The sequence below is a fragment of the Sipha flava genome, unplaced genomic scaffold (genome assembly GCF_003268045.1).
Source record: "Sipha flava isolate LNK unplaced genomic scaffold, YSA_version1 69_pilon_pilon, whole genome shotgun sequence".
In the NCBI taxonomy this organism is placed as follows: Eukaryota; Metazoa; Arthropoda; class Insecta; order Hemiptera; family Aphididae; genus Sipha; species Sipha flava.
Window position 1 is genome coordinate 1,053,825 of NW_020273609.1, and position 21,795 is coordinate 1,075,619.

At 26.3% G+C, this 21,795-nt stretch overlaps 1 protein-coding gene and 1 long non-coding RNA gene across 6 annotated transcripts in view; one reads left to right on the plus strand and one right to left on the minus strand.

Annotated features, from left to right (window-relative positions):
• LOC112692040 (high affinity cAMP-specific 3',5'-cyclic phosphodiesterase 7A-like) overlaps positions 1-21,795 on the minus strand; it is a 139,375-nt gene that overhangs the window by 47,352 nt on the left and 70,228 nt on the right. For all 5 annotated transcript variants that reach the window (XM_025566547.1, XM_025566546.1, XM_025566548.1 and 2 more), the window contains one exon: positions 13,722-13,785. In XM_025566547.1, coding sequence (XP_025422332.1) covers positions 13,722-13,785 — 64 coding nt within the window. The remainder of the gene's footprint in view (positions 1-13,721; positions 13,786-21,795) is intronic.
• LOC112692045 lies at positions 10,846-15,488 on the plus strand. The gene is made up of 3 exons (XR_003149371.1): positions 10,846-12,423; positions 14,801-14,919; positions 14,976-15,488. It is a non-coding gene; the product is annotated as an uncharacterized LOC112692045 (long non-coding RNA).

The window sequence follows — 21,795 nt, forward strand, 5'->3', positions numbered from 1 at the left end:
ATATAATATTACAATTGACACGTTAGAAATGAGATGGAAAACGTATTTTTCGTTTGAAAGAGTATCAAGCGTGTGTGTTAAATATTACAACAGAAAGTAATAATAGAGAATTTTGAAAAACTGATTATCATAGATCCCTTGGTATTACTGTTAACAATTTGTCTTAACCGATAGACCACAAAAATTTGAGTAAAGATCTCTTTTGATCATAAGTAATTTTATAATTTAAAAAAAAAAAAAATCTATGATAAGTTCAATTTTATATAAGCAAAAAGAATTCCTAATTTATATATTAATAGAGAAACAAAAATAAACTGATTTCGTTTATATCATCATTGAACAAAATTAAGTAAACCAAAGTTAATCAGTTATTCAGTTATTTGTCAAAATATGTATTTGTGAATATTGTCAAAAATGTAAATCAACTCGATTAATATCAACATTTATGTGATAAAACAAAAAAATGCATTGCAATTTTATACAATTTAACGTAGTATGACACAACTGTAATTAACAATCTGAATTCTATCATTATTTCAAAGCTTTCCACATCATTCACAAATATATTGTACTACTCTATATTTATATTTTTATAGATAATAAATATATTCGAACCAAGGTAATTGTTATAAAACCATCATAATAATTCTCCACTCGTCACCCGGGTTTTAATCAACGTAAAATTAAAAAAATAACATCAAAATATTTCTAAACAACATTTTTTCACGATTAAAATTTAAAATAAACTTTAATAACTTTACACGCACGTGCCAATGCAATGGCAAATTCAAAATAATACAGTATGCCTATTTATGCCCAGTTCGACCTAGTCTTATAATCTAAGAGAACCCTTAGATACTACCACTAGCTATAGTAACTACTACCTACTATAATGCTTCCTCTGAAGTTAAATAACGTACGTACACAACTTCAGAGCTATACAGGTAAATTTAAGTTGCGTTCTGATAACAACTTACGTAAGTTACAGCCAATATTTCTGTCATGTCATACATTAATAGCGTCCAACGGAAAATTCGCAAAAATAACATTTAATAATATAATATAATTTTATTGATGGCTAAGTAATAACGGCTATTTTCAAAAAAAAGGCTATACATGCTGCTGCAATTACTATCTCGCCTTTTAATCAAGTAAAGGGTTATAGATTCTACCTTGATCAAAGTTGGCACAGAAAGATTCAACAGCTAGTGTTTAGAACTGATTATAAAAATAAAAAAATAAAAAAACAGAAATAAGTAATTTTTTAAAACTATTTTTTAAACTTCTTTTTCTAAATCCACAAGATGTTGAACATTGTTTTACTGAAGACATTATGGTAACATAACTATAGAATGCTCGAGTATAATTATTCATTGACTATATATTAAAATCATATATAAAAAATGACGCCAACTTACTACCAGAAATATGACCAGAATATTTATCATCGACATTATGAACGACAAACATTTGCGAATCATTGCATAGAAAATTAAATAAATTCTTCTTATCTAAATATTTTTAATTTTATAGATATTTAAAAATTATACAAAGTGATATAAGCATATATAATGTTACAAAGTCAGTGCTCAAGAAATAGTATACCGATTAAAAAAGAAGGATATATAATATTTGTATAAAAAAAAAAAAATTAAAAAAATGGAAACTTAAAAAAAATAACTTAAATTGAATTTGTGAAGCAATTATCATTCATTCAAATGTTTACCTGCTTCAATATAAACTTATAAGCTATGATAAATAACAAAATATAAAAATAAATAAAAAGTGTCAATAAAAAACCAATATTTTTAACCATACTAATATTTTAACAGTAATGTTGACAGTCTTAAGTTTGATAAAATAGAAAGGAAAATACCCTAGACACAATTTACAAATGCAAAAAACACACGAAATGCAATTTATAAATACCTAAAAAAATATTCAGGATGCAATTTACATCAAAAAAGTATATTCGGAAGCAATTTATGGTATAGTCACTTAATTATATACGAGGCGAAGATAACTTATTCGAATAATATATTGCCAGAATAAACATATACATCATAATGACGAATTTTCTAGTAAAATTTGTTTTAAGTAAATGTTTTACAGTTTACCACTCGTTAAAAAAAAAAAAAAATGAATAAATAAAGCTAACCACATGTGTTTGTACCCGAGTTGTATGCGAGCTGTCTTGTTCGCTGAACTACAATTGCAAACAAAATAATAATTAACCACGTCCGTGTATCGCGTAAAATCGTGCAATTAAAATAAAGGAACTCAAAAAAAAATCCAAATAAAAAACAACTGAACACTGCACGGACAATTGGATGTCATGTAATTGCTTTGCCTACGCCATACGAATAAAACAGTGTATACTGATTGAAACCCAATGCTATTAAATCCAGTAAATTTGACGAAGTATGTGAACGAAAATGAAGCGAACGATTTAGGACATAAAAATTATACACGTGGGTACACTCCGCAGTGTTATTGGTATATTAGTTATATGTATATATAGGTACCCGGCGTGTTGAAATATAATAATTATAACAAATAATAATTAGGTAATGAAAATGTGTGTGTTGAATAAGTTACGAAACACAGCTCATGGCCAAAATTAGTTTAAGATTATTTTATTATTTTATTTTTATTTTTACACGTACGTTTAGTTTAATGTTGACGTTGGGCTTATCGAGAAACGACGAAAACATCACAAATTACAAATACTGATGAGTCGGAAATCGAAATCATAACGCATAAATATTATATTTGGAAATATATAAAATAAATGAGGTCAATATAAAACTATCATATTATTTGACAATCAACGCAAAATGCTGAATGTAGACTACAGTCCGAGATAAATTTGTGCTAAGCCTAGAACACGACATTTGTTGCAGATAAATTATTATCTAAGTATAAGTGATAAAGTTTTTTTAAATTTTCAGAATAGCATGACTAGAAAAAAGGAAAAAACTGTTTCTTATTCTCAAGCCATTATTCATATAAGTATGATAAATTTCTATTTCAAGGGAGTAACTGGGTGGGGAGATATAACTACCAAACAAAAATGTATACCATCACGAAAAAGTTAATTTATTTTTTAATTATTCACTCCTATACATACCGCATACCACCCCCTCCCACGAAAATGTTCGATATCTTCCCAAAATAGAAGTTCTGAAATAAACACTGGGTATGATATTCTATGATAAATAATAAAACTAATTGAGCTATATACATGTAGTTCATCGACGACGACAAAATCACTTGAAAAAAAAGTAGAAGTGCTCGGAAGAAAATATCAAGGAAAATCTTTGGACCTAAAAGAAATAACGTTGAAGATTGTGTAATAAGCAACAGTAGAATCGGATTGCCTTTGTAAAGAACCTACCACACTAAGAACCCTAAAAATTACAAGGATAAGTTGGGCGGGATACGTATGGAGATCGGAGGGAACGAATGGATTAATAACTAAATATAAACCATGCAGTAAGAGACCTAGAAGACGCCCGAAACAAAGATTGATGAATAGCACACAGAGAGATTTAAAATTTTTGAATGTAAGGAACGCGAAGGAATATGTGAAATATAGATAGAAATGGAGACAGTGAGTTGTAACGACGATGAGCCTTAAAGATCAATAAAGCCTAGAAGAAGAAGCAGATATATGATAAATGGTGAATTACCACAAATCCGAATAGAATAATTATAATTAAAAACATTTTGAGTAATAACATTTTTTTTCATCACAGATTATCAATAAAGTATTGATCCATAGTATATCGTAATCAAAACACAAGACATTTGTTTAATAAAGCCAAATGGCGGAAAAATCACAGGTACGCCAGAGAAAAGTCTATGAAAGTATATAAGTTATATAATACAACATAATATTATATTATACAACCATTATTTAGGCTGGGACAAAACACTGCATTTTCCATCTTGTTGCTTTCATAGAGCATTGGTAGAAAACGAACAACGAAATGTGGTGAATAGAAGATATTTCATATATCCATATGGGAGGGAAAAATTAAGCAAAAGCCAATTACTATACGACTATACTCTATAGCCTTCGTTCTCAACCAGTGTATCATATAGTTTTTTAATGAGTTAAAAAAAATTAATTAGGTATGGTCTACATATATATAATAATTTTTAAGGATAAAATTTCAAGTCGCATAGGTTCTTCCTTAAATAATTGTTTTCAGTCATGAGAATAAAATTTTAACATACAAATATATTAATTTACAAAGGTATGTAGTTCATAAATTTCAAAAATCCCTTAACTATCACAAGTGTGTCGCAATTTTTATGGATCTAAATTAAGGTATCACCATTCAAAAAAAATTGAGAACCCCTTCTCCATAGTAATTAATAATAAAAGTAAAATATGATTTATTTATTAAAAATTATTGTAATTATTGTCTTGTGTATTTTTTTATACGCAGCGTTTTCTATCGTCGTATAGCTAGTTGTCATTTAAAATAATAGAAAATTGATAGTTCACGTTTTTATTGCTACAGTGTTCAGATATAACAACGATGTCCAAACAGCGTTTCCGCGACGGTCAAAATTGCGACGGATCGTAACCGTCGTGTTTACCCACTCTAATCTAAAATAATATAATTTCGAGGCAGCAGAAATTAACGCAATATAACGCAATAAAATTCGCGGTGGACGATCCACGACGGAAAATGACATGTGTAGCCTCAGCCTTAGGCGTTGTACGTGCGTTTACTATTTTACTGTATAAACATCAATATGATATTATTGTTGGTAAAAATATCTACTTTGATAAGTGCCTTGTTATATGTTTTTCAAGATACGAATTTCCTTTAATTAGTTTATTTTTTTTGATTATTGAGTTTTCAGAGATCCAAACTAAACTTTTACCTATATACTTTTACTTTGAATTAATATTTATTATAATTCTACGCATATAATAACAGTAGAATTAATTTTGGTGAACGATTCCAAATGACAGCCTTGAATATTAAATTTTTTACAATACACTAGTGCTTTTATATAAAACACGATTATATATTGACGGTCATCCACAGTTATTCAAAATTATTACCTACCATAGTATGATTGAATGGTCAGTCTTAGTGTACTTATCGTTTGTACCTTTTATGAAATATTTCTTTATTATAAGTAACATTTCGTCAAATTTCATTATTTCTACGATTGTAATAAATGTTTAACAATTAAATAACTCTAAAATTTTATTGCTCTAATAATATTAACCATATATGATATAATACGTAATAGAATTTATTATAATTTACCTTAAATAATTAGGCGTTGAATAGTTTTGATTGATAATAACAGATGCTATCCGAACTATACAAAATAAAGTACTGCACTTAAGTGTCTATCAGATTAAAAATGATAAAACGCATGTATGATTCTGATCAGTTTTTTATAAATATTAGCGATTATCTAACTTTTTCGTGACGAGATTTACTGATAATTAGTACAAAAGATGACAAAGTAGATAAGACGTTATTCAAATTGATAATGTAATGTGTGTATCTTTTATAAACATTTAAAAAAAAAAAAAAAAACCCAAAGGTTTAATAACAGAAGAGTATATGAAATAAACAATTTGAATTGACATAATAATTGGTTATAAATTAATAAATATAATTTATTATACATAATTTATTATATTTAATGTCTTTAAACCAAAAGAGATTCTGAAATAACTGACAAGAGTCGTATAAAATCGTAAGTAAAAAAAAAAAATAAAGTAAAAAATCGTAAACAAATAAAAAAAGCAAACACCAACATATCAACTGTGTGTACAGCGAAAATTATCTAAAACATATTCTGGAATTTCATGTTAAAAAATTATTAATGGCCTTTCCAAATTTATTAAATGTAATTACGTACGAGAAATCAATTGTTAATAAGAATAATTTTTTGAACACAATATTTCATCAATACTTCCTACAACACGATACGTCCGTAATATAGTAACCAACACTATGCACACAATATAGCACACTCCTGTTCAGTCCTTATATCTACATGAATAATCATCTTAATTTTTTAATTTTAACATTATTCTACGTACAAGTACCACGGAATGTAAAACATTCGGTTGGGTATAGTCTTGCTTTTTAAGATTAAAATGATGTATACAAATAATTGTCTTTCTTGTAATCTATTTTCACAACCCATTATTAGTTTACTATAAAGAAATATGAATTATTACTAGTATAAATATTTTTTTATTATTGTAGGTTTATTTTAATGTTTTTTTATATGGCAGTCATAATAAAATAATTAACAACAGAGTTTTAAAAATAAGAAATACCCTTGAATCAAAGCATTCAAAATAACAACAATATATTATAAGTATGGTAAAAAGGTTTCCTTATATTAATACTCAATGCATAAAACTTTTAAATATCTGTGATTATAATATAAAAATAAAACCAGATGGATTGATATCAAAATATGCGGTTATAATCCATAGATAAAACATTGTAGAAATATTTAAATGATCCGTGAATTTAATTTTGGATTGAAAAATTGCATGACGACATTTTAATGTATTTTTAGGTGATTTAGTATCCTTTCCATCAATGAAACTTGCACACTTGAAAAATATAAAAAAAAAAAAACAATATCGTGTATGTTTCAATTCATTTATCAAAAAAAAACGTCCCAAGATATGTCTCTATTACATATTTATATATATATACTTAATTCTAAGTAGAACGTTTGTGAAACATCACAAAAATATTATTTATTTCAAAAACATTCGTCAATTTCTTTAGATACAACTTTATAAAAAAGTTTGAATAGGTTTATAATTTAAAATTCAAAATAATGATACTTTTACGATGCCATATATGAAAAAAACTATAATCGGGTTGTCTTGTCTAAATAATTTTAATTAGTATACGACTAGATTGCTATAAAATGCAAACATTTATTAATATGATAGTTTTATTCTAAATAGTTCATCTAAATATGAAATAATATTTTATATACGATGAATATATATCTTATAAAATACTTGCAATTTGTAAAAGATATATTATAATATACAAATTTATTATAGTATACGAACATTTATTATTTTGTACAAGGTGAGCATTTAAGACTTTTTTTCTTGGTAAATGTGCGTCATTTTAGAACAATTATTTTTGTATTGTTATAATAAAACCAATATTGTACACAAATGTTAGGTAAACATTATATTTCTACTATTATTTATCAACATAATTTCTTAGGTTTTTAACTTTTTACATGTAAACCTATTAATATAAAAAATTTAATTCATTTTGTACTTTTTTAATTTCAATTAATTTTTGTTGGTCATTAAGAATCATACACTGAAGTAATAAATGCTATACAGTTCGTAATTAATATTTGATCGTTATTTCAATATTTATTCATAAATACTGAAAATCGACCTATCAAATAATAACAATTTATGACTGTAGAGAACAGCATACGAAAATATGTAAATCCGTCAAACAACAATCAATGTTTAAACAGTATCAACAATTATTAATACGGTCATTTATGTAAAAATTATTTTGTGTTCATAATCGTAAACACTAAACACTGTTACAGTAAAAATTGAATTTTATTATAAACAATTTAAGCGTGTTATAACCTATGGTAAATACTAAATGCAAATAATAATATCATAAATCATTGAGTTTTGTAACTCTGTCATAAAATCATCTATTAATGGCATATATACTTTTAACAACTAAACCTCAACTTTGGGTTTTATTACATTTTTTTATTTGAATGTACTAATGCAATATATTCGAACGAAATAATTAATTTGCAGGGCCCAAATGCCGTTGTAATAATAAAATTTACCTCATATGCGTACTACATGTGTTTCTATGATGAAATTGAGCATTTATCCTACATCTAACATGATATATTATTTATATTTCTTTTTTCCGTTGAAATATAGGATTATATAGGACGTAAAATTTTAACTTATCCTAACACTTTTATTTAAAAAAAAAAAATTTAAAATTAAATCTTCAAACTTCCAGTATATATTTCATATATTTAAGTATATGAACACAATACAAAAAGAAGATATTCAATATGTTCTAATAGTCTTTGAATAAGGTAGTATTAGAAATAAGATTTTAAAAATATTATTTAAAAATTCCTCGAGTGAAAACTAAATTGTTTTAGGCCGAAGCGTTTTCAAAAACAAATTTAATATTGACGAATGCTAGTTTATACATAGAGATCGAATCTGATGTTATAGGAAATGATGATTACATACGATAAGAAAAAGCTGAACTTAGAGTCTTAGAAAAGATTAGTTTCATGTATGAAAAGAGCGTCCCTTGGCTTTGCGCTCATAGAGATTCAACAAGGTCATTCCCAATTCTCAGTAGAAATAATTTGTATGTGAAAAAATATAAAAATAATATGATTATAGTTATGACCACTAGTTCACCTATGGGCGCAAGCAAATATTTTTATTACATTTAAAAGCAATGATGGTACGCTTGTTCGGAGCAGAGCTAATTTAACCTTAGTATTTATTTTTAATGACGATCATCATATTTTGTATATTATTTAAGAAATTTATTTGTATAAAATATTCAAGGTATAATAAATCGAGTAAAAAAAAGTTAAAACACGATTTTCTAGATATAATATTTAGAATAATATATAAAAAAATTAAGGCCCAATACGTTACATAAATTAATTTCCAATACAAATAAAATCATAAATATTAATATATAAAATGTAAAATATAAAATGTGATCAATAGTATAATACAAAAATATAAAATTCTGTGAGATAATCAGCCTTATGCTAAAAAAAATATTTAAGGCGAAATTAAAATCGATTAAAAGAAATGTATCATATTTATTGAAATGTTAAACGGTATACATAAAATATCCCATATAAAAGTAGTTTTAAACTTGTCGAAAAGTAAAACAAATTAAATTACATATGTGCATTCGGCTCATATTAACGACAGTCGTGTACGTATGTGAAGGTGACCCACCCTTTTTCACTGATTAATTTGAGACCTAGGTATACCAATATTTTGCGAGTTATTTACCAGAATTTGCGAGTAAGTCAATTGCAAATTATAATTAAAAAACAGAAGGATGGGCCAACTTCACGTAGCCCCTCCAAGTCGCCCTAGATTTTCAAAATTTATATAAAACGATGCGTTTTTATTTGCGAATCCATTTTCAAAATTTGTGATTTCACCTCTTACCCGCAACATCCATTTTCCTACCGTAAAGTCAGCACACACAACTCGCCCTAGAATTTCAATGGCCATTTTAAAAAAAAAAAAACAAAATAATAACTGGTTGTAGGTAAGATCTTTTGTCACCACAACCAGGGTTGCAAAAAAATTAGTTTTTAAAAAAAAAAACATAAAATACGTTTTATTTGTTTAAAACAATGATTTTTATATTTTAAACAGTTTTTAATTATTATTTTATTCGTAAGTTTTAAACATTATTTAAAACCGTTTATTTTATTTAAAACTATGTTTATAAAAATATTTTCTCTAAATGAGAATATTACTCTCAGATTTTTAGCCAGAGTACAGAACAGATGAAAGGTATTGTTTTATATAACTATCTAATATTCAATTACTATACAACATATTAGATTTAAAACAGTTTTATATAAAAAGTTATAAAAAGTCTCAACTAATAGAAAATGATGATACGAAGGTCAACTAAACCTAAATATTGAATAACTGATAAGAAAACGGAAAATTTATCGTAAAAAAATCGTATCTCCCATAGACCTTATACTGAGTCTATGGTATATCAAACATTTTTCTGACAATGTAACTTACTATTAGTATATACTAAAACAAATATACTGTAACATATGTTACATACTTTTGAAATGTTTGAAAATATGAAATAATTGTGTTTTAAAAGTCTATAAAAAAGCAAGTATTTAACATTTATGTATTTTTGAATGTTTGAAATAAAAGGTCATATTTAAAACGTTTAAAATAAATTATTGTTTAAAACACTTTGCAATTCTGACCACATCTCAATATATATATAGGTACTAATTAATAAAAATAAAAAATGTTGAATAGAAAAAAAATTAAATGTTCGTGGTAAATATTACAATGACTTCTATCAAGAACAAAATTAAAGTCAGCGAATCTTCCTATATCACCGCTTATTTGTATATTCTAAAATCAATAGTAGTACATAGTAAAGTACAGGCTATATTACTTGTATATAAATACAATTTCTATTGCATGAGTACGACGTGGCGTGACAGCTGTATTCAAGCCCTTCCATATAACCCGCACTATACATAACGAAAAGGATTGTAACTGTAGTTCTTGAAAATATTTTCGATAGTAATTATTAATAGATACCACAAACATTTAATTATAAAAACCATAAGATCTCTCGCTTCACCCAGAATCTTAAAAAGAAAGACAATTATTAATTTAAATTACTAAATGTATATATTTTTTTAATTTTTTTTAAGGCTTCAACAACTTGAATTATTAGCCTAACATTACATTTTTACATAGTATTTTTCTTAAGATAAAATATATTATTTACATTATAGAGAATACTTGATTATTGCTAATCAAATGAACGTATACAATTTTAATTTTAATATTGTGGTCGTATAAAAAGTGATTTTATATAGACACTATGATTTTTAAATAGCTCTAAAAAAAATACCAAAAACCATTGCACCTACCTGTTATTTTACTTTTTTAATAAAATTTATAAAGTAAAATAATAATATTCTTTATTTAAATAGAGAATAAATTATCATACAAATATTAAGCAATTTTAAATATGTTTGAACAGTCATCTTCACATTTTCCACTGTTGTTATATAATAAATTGACCTACCTAAATATTATGATTTACGACTTATGAGTATGTAACTTATGATTTATTACGGCTTAGTCGCAAATTTTAAAAATTTACTCGAAAATTCTCGCAAATAAAAGCGCATAGTTTGGTATCAATTATGAAATTCTAGGGCGACTTGGAAGGGCTATTTGAAATTGGCCCACCCTTCTATTTTTTAATTATAATTCGCAAACGGCTTACTCGCAAATTTTAAAAATTAACTCGCAAATTCTCGTAAATAACTCACAAAAAAAATTGGTATAGGTACCAAGTTAATCAATGAATAAGGGTGGACCGCCAACTTCACGTACGTCAGTCGTGTAGTTTATTTTCTCGTTTTGTCTATACGCGTAATAACTCAGGACACGGAAAACGACTGATATAATCATAATATGCATCACTATTTAACAGCATTTGCATATCAGCTGATCTGTAAACCTTGGTACGTTTCAAGCGATCAGTGATTATAATTTACACATACATTTAGATACAGTATAAATATACATATGCACTTAAACACGAATGGATTCATTAGCATATTTTGTATAAGAGTTGTAGTTTCGTTAAATAAAATACATTCTCTGTATACTTATTGATAGACATAGTGAATTTTATTTTTTAATAACAAAACAGTTATAAAATACAACAATAATAGGGAACGTGACACTGTATAGTTCGTTTGGCGAAATAAAATTGTCATATTCTGATAAACATGATTTAGGACGATTATGGCGATCATATGAGTACATGTTTTTGCTTTTTTGGCATTTAATTTTCTCCTGATAGTGAAGCGGTATGACACACGTCATACAGTCCTTGAACACGCGAGATAACGGCCAAACTCGTACTGCAAATTCGTATACATTTGGTAGCTACTTAGTAAAATCGCTCATTTCAAGAAGTGGATGTTCACTACTTGAAACGTATCCATTAATGAATGTAATAATGTACATAATTCGACTATATTTCATGTCATAAATACATTTTTTAAATAATTAATAAATAATTTACACTAATTGATTATACATCATGTCAAAAACCAATAAATAACGATTCTATCGATACGGGCACAGACAAAACGATTAAAATAATAAAAGCCTAAACTAACTACGAGTATAACCTATCGCCAATAAGCCGAACCTTCAAAGGACCGGTCCAAGGTCCATCCCACCATACTTTCCTATATAACATGAGTTCACAATCCTCTACCCAGCTACTTGGCCAGAGACCTTCAGTGCGTGCGTACCGACATATTAGTTATAGGTCATCAGGGTGTGGATCACGCTTTTAGCCTATAGGCTATCAATGCGTGCGTATCAAACTTTTGGTCATACGTGCGCACTGATCGTCGGGACCATCCGAGGAGCTTCTAGTTTACACTTTACGTTTTGAATTTTCTTGTGCGAGTGACGGAAAATGTCTATCATCAGCTTTCTGAATACTTTGTCTGTGTTGGTTGATTTCAACCTCACTTCACTCCTTTAGTAGTCATAAGTGGTCGGCTCATCGATGCATTAGCTCATATGTTATGAAACAGGTAAGTGCTATTTTATTTAGCTTACAAAACTATTCAATTGAACTAATTGGCTCCTTTGTAACTCCGAAAACCCTCCCTTAAAAAAAGGAGAAAGTTAATTATTGAGTAATTCATTTTTTCAGTTATTACATGACATTTACGTTATTTTACACTATATATATATAATATATAATTCTTCGGCTTTTTCTAATCCACAAAAAGCAAGACAAATATTATGTAACACAAAAATAGTAACTATTTCTGAGTTTCTGAATTCTGATTTTAGACAAATATGTGAACATACTTTCACTGTTTAGTCTGATACGTATATAATGAAATATTACATTTATGGAAAAATTGATAAAACTATATACGCAAATGAGTGGTCAAAAAGGTAATTTTAAAATAAAAATTTCAAAATGTGGCTAAAATTATTTTAAATTACTTCATGAAAAAGTCGAAACATTTCCCATATAGTGTAGAAAAATGTCAATTTTACTAAATGGTATATTTCATGAAGCGCATCCAATTCATGAAAATTATTATTTTTTTACAGTTATTAATACAGTAATAATTTCATGGTAAAAACATTAAAACGAACTTATTAGAAAATCGTTTTCTTTGTATACAACGATCATTGCTTTGGAGTCGTGGTGGAGGGAGGTGAAATAGACTTTTTAACATTAATTTTCTTCATTTTCTTCTTTTTCTTATTTTTTTTCAAGATTTTATTTAAAAGTTTTTCTACGAGCTTTAATAAAGGGACATTTTCAATCCAAAGACAAGTTCAAAAACAAGGCTTATAGTTTGGAAAACGCATAGATAGAAGAAGCATTTTAACAATTACAGTACTCAATAAATTGTGTTTAAATTATTACCTTTTGTTGTTGCATAAGATTAAGGTTAGCAATAATTTTTAATTTTAAAAAACAAACATCTAGTAATAAAAAAATTAATTCAATACATTATTGGCACTAGAAATTTTTACTATTTAATTTTTGACCAAATTGTTTCTTGCTATCAATTTAAAATACTAGCACATATATAACTTGTGCTTATACTCAGAATCCAAAGAATTTGCATTGAAAATATATACAATCACCAGAAATATAATTGTTATTGTCTTAATAAATATTAATGAAGCTGGTCAAATTATTCTATTTAGACTACGGTTAAGAATTTTATTTGTTAACAAAATTTACTATAAGAAAGCTATTATTAAAAATAACTAGCCAAATCCCGAACTAAGTTGCACACGTCTTTAATAATTCAATAATTATTTAATTATATATAATTATACAAAATACTTTACACTATACCTCTGAGACGGATGTAGATCACATCTGGAGAATGGGGCGATACATTTGTGGGGTCAGCGGTCACCTGAAATAAAAAAAAAAGATTATACAACTATTTTCAATTTCTACTACATCCTTCTCTACACAAAAACATATTGATCAGTTCAATTAACAAATGTGCAATTGATGCAAGTTATCAATTACCGAGTGGTATTCCCGTTGATGAAGATTTAATTTATATACATACATTATTTAAAAGATTAATAATAAATTCATAAACTAATGTGAGTTAAATTATAAAAAAGAAATGAAAGTTAAATTTTATTTTAAAGTGATAAAATTAAATAAGCATACATTCAGTTATTTATTTATAGTGAAATTTTGTTGTCATTTCTATAATACTATCAACTGTCATCATGTTATTTTAGTTTTAATCGTTGGTAATTCCATAAAAATACATCATTTTTTTTTCTATGCTGTAATAAATCAGCACTTAAATTTCAATTGCAAACCAAGTTTATATTAGATAAGATATTAAATTCAACTATTTAATAAATAATTATATTTTATTTTTATTTTTGACAAATCTATCGATTATATAAATTAATATTAAAATTATAAATTATAAAATTAATAACAGGTAATCTTGCGTATTAGAATAAATTACACACATATATATATATATATATATATATATATATATATATATATATATATGTGTGTGTAGAATAAAATTATGAAAATTATTTTACAACAATATTGATATTATGCATTGATACACTATCAAAGCTATTATATCACTGTATTGAGTTAAGAACTTTCCACATACATAATTAGAAGTAAATAAAATTAATAAAATATTGAAAATTAGTATTTCCGACCCTTCTGTACGCAAAATAATATCGCATAGTGAGTCATCAAACTCGTCACACGTTTTCTTAGCTATATAAGGAATTAGTTTTAATACGTAATTTATACGAAAATGTTAGATTTCATAAATAGAAAACTAACTGTAAGTCATTTATCACATAATGGGCGAAAAGGAGAGATTACTAATGAATTATTTCGTAATACAATACATTTATAATTGCAAATGGTAGTTTAAAGGAAAAACATTTCGTCGATAGCTTGAAAGTCAAGAAAAGTGGTCATGACTGGCGATGTTTCCTTTCAGAGATTCACCTGTCACTCGCACACACGCCACACACTCTCAAATGTGGTATAATAACAATAACGAATATGTTGAATTCAGATTAATTACGTTTAATTTTTTAGGTCAAAAGAAAAAAAATTTCGCACACAAATGGTCGTTCATATAATACGACGATATCGTGTGTTCTCTCCTTTGGTGGTATTATTTATTCAGTCAGCAGTTTTAATTAAACCGACCGCAGTTGGCTAGATGACAAGCTTTGCGACTAAAATACTGTCGACCATACCAGATGTTACGCCTCGGAATCCATCAAACAGAAAGTGGGTGATCATTTGATCCCGTTATAAATTTAAATAATTATAGAAACAATAAGTTGAAATGTATACTTAAAGAAAATACGTTTTGAAAACTTAAATCAGTGCTTCTCAACCTTTTTCAAACTGTCACCCCCCTAAGAAGCAAAATGTTTTTCAATGCCCTCCCCCCTTCACTTGATTAAAATAAAAATAAAATTGTAGATATACATTAGGGTGTCCCTTATTTCTGAAATTAATTTTTTTTGAATCCATAACCTCTAATTTTTTTCTATTTGGTCTTAAACTACCGAATATGAAATATTTCCCTCCTAGAATAAAGTTAACCAGTGTATATTATACATGATATGTTTATAATTGAATAATAAATAATATAGATATAAATGTAAATATAATAAAAATAAAATGTAAAATGTATGTTTAAATATAATTTAAAAGGATAATTTGAATGTTTTGAAATGTATTGATCAGTGAAATGTTTGGTAATTCAAAGCCAATTTTTTTACATTTGATTCAAAATTTGTAAGATGAAGCCGTAGTCTCCTCTTGACGATGTCTAGTCGATTTCTTTTCTTCGTTATTAGATAATAACGCACTGCCTCTGATATATAGCACACCTATATCAAAACAGTAACAACTCAAAAAAAAAACGCTTTTTTCAGGAATGTCGGTTTTATTGGTGGTACCTTGGTATCATTCATTCAATAAAATGTTCTTACATTGCCATCTGACGGAGAATATTAAAGATAAAGATAAACCTGTTTTGTTGATTTATGTAATTTCGTTTGTAGAATCCGAATATACGTTTAACTAAAAACCAACATTTTGAGTTGTTACTGTTTTGATATGGATGTACGATATGTGGTTTATATTTCGTAATCACGAATTTATTTTAGAAATTGATAAATGGAAAACAATTACAGATAAATCTTGGTACGTTGTTTTGAACGGAAAAAAAGTTCATAGCCACCTAATCGCCCAAAACGAGCTCACCGCCCTCCCCCCCATCAGCCGAAACGAACTCACCGTTCCTCGGTACTCCTTCACCGCCCACCAGGGGCCATATCGCCCTCGCTGAGAGGACACAGACTCTCTGAGCACTGACTCAGATATTTCGTTCTACTACCATCGTGCTTCATATATTACATAAATAAACGTGACGCATTCCATCAGGTTTCATGTTTAATAGTAATTACAACAATAATATTAAAATCATACGTTTTGGCACAAATATGTTATGGAGAATATTATTTGTTCTGTTGTACGTAATACCTATGTGATCCAAAAATGACGCGTTTTTTTTTTTTTAGATAAATATCGAACTTGTAAATTCACAAACAATTTCAGGTCTTATTAAAGATTATCATATATATATATATATATATATATTGTATCTTAAGAATGTAAAAGGTTTTCATGAAATCGTTTGATTAGTATAAACCGTTTGAGTTCGAAACACATTGAAAAAATAACCGACACATAATCATTACCCGCAACTCAAATCTTCTTCTTAACATTCATTCCATTCCCATTATTTTCTCAATAATTAACTTCCTAAATTATATTGGCTTCTTTATTTACTTAAACACGCTTGTATTGTTCATCAATAATCTATATATTTAATTTGTATTTATATTTTTATATTCAGGGTTGCCACTCTTTTTGTATTTCAAAATTCCCTGACTTTTCCAGGTTTTCCAGAAAAAAAATCACAATTTTTCATACTCAAAATATTGTATAAATAATCAATTTTTGAGAAACAATGAGATAGTGTTAAAATTAAACCTTCAGTTCTTAATTTCACTACTTATGTGGGAACCATATTTATGTGATACAAGTCTAAATAAAAAATTACTATTTTACATTACTTTTGCTAGTTGCGATTTGCAATAGGTAAATGTATATATAAATTTCAATAATTATGGAATTTTAGAATAGGTAAATTACAAAATTTAAATTACTTCAGGTAAGAATCACTGAACTTGTGAAAAACACTACTGAGTCTAGCCACAAATTTTTTATTTCAAAATTCCTGATTCTTCCAAGTTCTCCAGATAGATTACATTTATGTTATTTTAAAAAAAAAAAATTTATCTCATAAAATATTTAAAAAATAATTAAAATGATTTACATGGTTATTAGACATATTTTACGTATATTTTTTATATTTTATTATTTAAGGTTGTACAACCTTAGATTAGACCTATTATTTTTGTAGTTATGACTGAAATACTGGATAACTAAAATGTGAAAAGTGAAAGTCTCAGTTGCGGTGCATTTTTACCGTTTTTACAGAAATTTTTTCTTACTCCTCGAAAAACTATTGATATTTTGGGAAAATAATCCCTAAATGTAATTGACAAAAATACGAAAAATAAACTATTCTTAATTTTTAAATTATACAAGGGTTCATGTACAACTTTCATGTATTTAGCAACATTTAATTTTGCATTAAAACATTTAACGGATTTCAGTCAATTCGTAATAATATATTCGCAGGTATAATTAATTGGATTTTCGTTACATTACCTCTGATGTACAGAAATAAAGAAATGTATTATTTATATAATTTTTTTTTTTTTTTTATTCTTAATATTTTAATCAAAAATATACTTACGAGTTTACGATAATTGATGAATTACAATAATAACGTAAAAATTATAGAAAATTGACAAATAAAACATCACCGTAAAACAAATGATACAAAATAAGTAAATTAGTTAATAAATTTGATTTAAAACAGCTCAAAAAATAAAATCCATAAACATAAACCAACAAAAATAATCTATAAGTAGACTATTTTTCTTTTTACGTGAAAATAACAATATTCAAATAATATCTATTTATCTATGTCTTATCAATGTTCGGCTATAAATAATTCAATAGCATTTATTTTTAGGTTGTAGTTTTAGCTATTCTTACATACCCATACAACAACAACCGACTTCTTTCTTTCACATTAAATAATACACATATATTTTAAAATTAAATACACTGAAATTAGTATTAATAATTATTAATAAAATTAAAATTATTTATATGAATCGAACATACCTACATAATATAGTGTATATTTAAGCAATGAGCTGAAGACAAAATGATTGTAATAATAGGAACATTAGGTCATAAATAAGTTGCTATATGATATATTACGTATATATATATATATATATATACACACTATACCGCTATTAATATAGTAATATATTATACTAACCGACTTCTAACTAAAAGTACCAAGTGGTGATTAACATATTATTTTTCATTTAGGACTATAAAAATACCAAGTACTATTTATTTTTTCATGAATTTTCAAATTTTTATCAAAAAATTCAATTATTGAGCAAAATAAGAAATGCACAATAGTGTTTATTAAATTTACATTTTTTTCCCGGTTTTTCTTTCGATATATATTTTCTGACTTTTCCCGGTTTTCCAGGTCTGTGGTAACCATGATATTGTAATTTGTAATTGTATTACTCTAATTTATATAACCAAGGCAGAATAAAAAAAAAAACAAAAATAATTATTACAAAATACAACAAAATTATATACAATCATGTTAATGAAACATTTAGGATTAAAATAAAAAATACATAACGTCAGCAGCTCGAATGATTTTTTACAAAGATCATCGATTCACGTATATTCAATAGCGTTGTATTAATTAAACATAGACATGAAACAACCTAAGACGACATAAAAATCACACTCGACAAAAACACTTGGAACATTTATATTCACATACACACAGTGGTAGCAAAATAAATAGAGGGTGCAAAAAATATCGAAAAAAAATCATAAATTAGCATATATGACACTTTATAGAAATCATTTACATATTATATACCCAGTATAAGAATCAAACAACACGTCGCGTTGTCGCATAGTAGTACGTAATATAATGGGTGCGTAGTTATTGTGGCTAAGCGCATGGCCTTCGGTATAGTTCGGTATAATAATTGCAGAACGTAAATCATCGAAGTTATTATTCTTTGGGCGTAGAAATAGTATTGTTGTTATATTATTATTATCCAATATATTAGAACACTGAGTTAAGTGTAGTTAGTTGGTAGTTTATAATTATTATTTTATTTTTTTATTTATTTTTAATTTCTATTGTATATAATTTCATTACAAGTTTTTGAAAGAGCAAAATAATAATTTACACTAAATTGTGAGTACAAAATAAATAGAAATGCACGAGTCGATAAAAACATAATAATTATGCGTACAGGCGGGATGGAAAAATGTTAACATTTTCTCTCTGAAAATTATAAATATTTTTCCATTACCAAATTCTAAACGATATGCATGTAATTTGGTTAAGTAGATCGCGATTGATATTTAAAAATAAAATATACTCGTAGATTGTTGGATGGTGTATCTGTATATGCTGCAAGTACGCTTATATTTCTTCATTATAGGACAACATAATTTAAAAACGTAATATGAATTCTCCGGGAGCATATTAAATATTTAATAACATTAAACCGACAAAAAAATACTATATATGGTTTGTGTATAGTGTATATTTAATTTCCGAATTTAATATTATATTTTTCCCGGGCCTTTTGCGCGGAAGAAATAAATACATCACCGATAATAGTCTTCGACGGGGATCCATTTATCCTGCGTAGTGGGAACAAAATTAATGTCAATAGGATATTTAGGACGAGATGAAATATTCAGAGAATTATATAACACTGTAAGCACTCAAAGCCTACGTGGAAATCGCTCTGACGACGACGCCGTTCCAATGGAATCTCATCGGTTCAGTGACTTTCTGCAGTGATCAATAACTTGCTCCGAACCCAAGAGTTAGAAAATGAATTGATACAAATATGTTTTACGGGCCGAGAGGCAAAATTTTAAGTTCACTAGACCTCATTTAAACGCTGAAAAAAAATATTTTTCTCTCTCTATTTTATTTTCGAGTTTCTCTCCTTGAGTCTACTACCGGACAATAACGTTAATTACATATAACATATCAAAAATAATTATTTCAATACGTTCTTAACAATATGAGTACATATTATTGTTATTATAATTATGAAAATTATTATTATTATAACTATACACATTATTTAGTAGTGCACGTATGGAGTTCACATTGGTTAGGCATCATGAACAACAGAATATTAAATATTCTGGTGTACGCGTAATATTGTCATTGAAATGTACGGTAAAAGAGACGAGACAATAATTATACAATTATTATGATACTGTATACGTTACGCTATACCTTTTCAATTAAACTGCAACAGTACTAACACTGAATATGCTGAATTATCACTTTAAAAAAAAAAAAAAAATTATTTAAAAAAAAAATGAAGTAAGGAATTTTCATAGAACCAATAGACTAAAACTAAAGTATACTAAACTACACAGTGTAAACGTAATAAGACTGATTCTAGGCCTGGGCCTCAAAAATAATTCGAAGAGATAGCAACAAACCATCTTTAAATTTCATAAGTCCTCTTGAAAAAGCAACACATTTCATTCAAATTATTTTCTTCTCACTGATTTTAAACATTATTTTACACTGGAAAGACAAACTCCTAATGTTCGTTTATATACATATTTTTTTTTTTTAATTTTTTAAAATGACTTATAAAAATGTATTATAATGAAAAATGTACATAGAAAATTATTATTTCACAAGTTTTTATCAAATTTACTTATTACAAAAGCTACAGATAGTAAATATTCTTTAAAAAAAAAGAAAAAGTAAAAAAAATAATAATAAATATAAATTAGTTAAAATAATTATGATTGGTACCTACTTTATATTCCTAAACAATTAACATATATTGGATTACATGCATCAAGTGCTTTATTAAATATGAATATATATGACATTATATAATATATACATTGTAGTTTATTATCTAGGACTAGAATCATATAAAAGTTTTAGGATTTAAACATTTTGTTTTAATCAAGCAGTTTTGTTATGAGTTTATAGACAATATTATTTCTTATTACGTTTTTAACTAAATGAACACCTTGCTCATTATTATTATATCATTAACTTATTAAACAAAGATTTAATATTATATTTATCGTTCAAAAGCTATTAATTAGTCATAAAAATTAAGACTATAAAGACCAATAATGATTCAAAATGTAAAGGTTGATAATTTTAACGTCTAAAATGTAGAAAAGTTTCCTTATAGCATCAAGAAATCAAGAACTATATAAATAATTAAGTGAAATACTTTAGAAGTAACTAATTTATATACTATATACTAATTATAAACATAATATAGTATAATAAATTAACTAATATTACACTACTTGTACAAATTACGAGACAAACTAAACATAATTAATATAATTAGTTTGCCTCCATTATAGATCATAATTATTTTTTAATTAATTAATTTGATATTTAAATTGACGTATATGAATAATGTAGTGAGTTAATATCCATATGAAATATGAAATAAATTCATATCACTACAAATAAAATAAAAAAAAAAAAAATATGGTAAATAAATAAATTTTTCTAAATAATTTTAAGCAAAATATCAAAAATGATTAATGTGGTCTCAATGAATACATCGACATAATTTATTTCAACTTCATTCAAAGCTTGATTAAATTATGGAAATGCAGAGTGTAA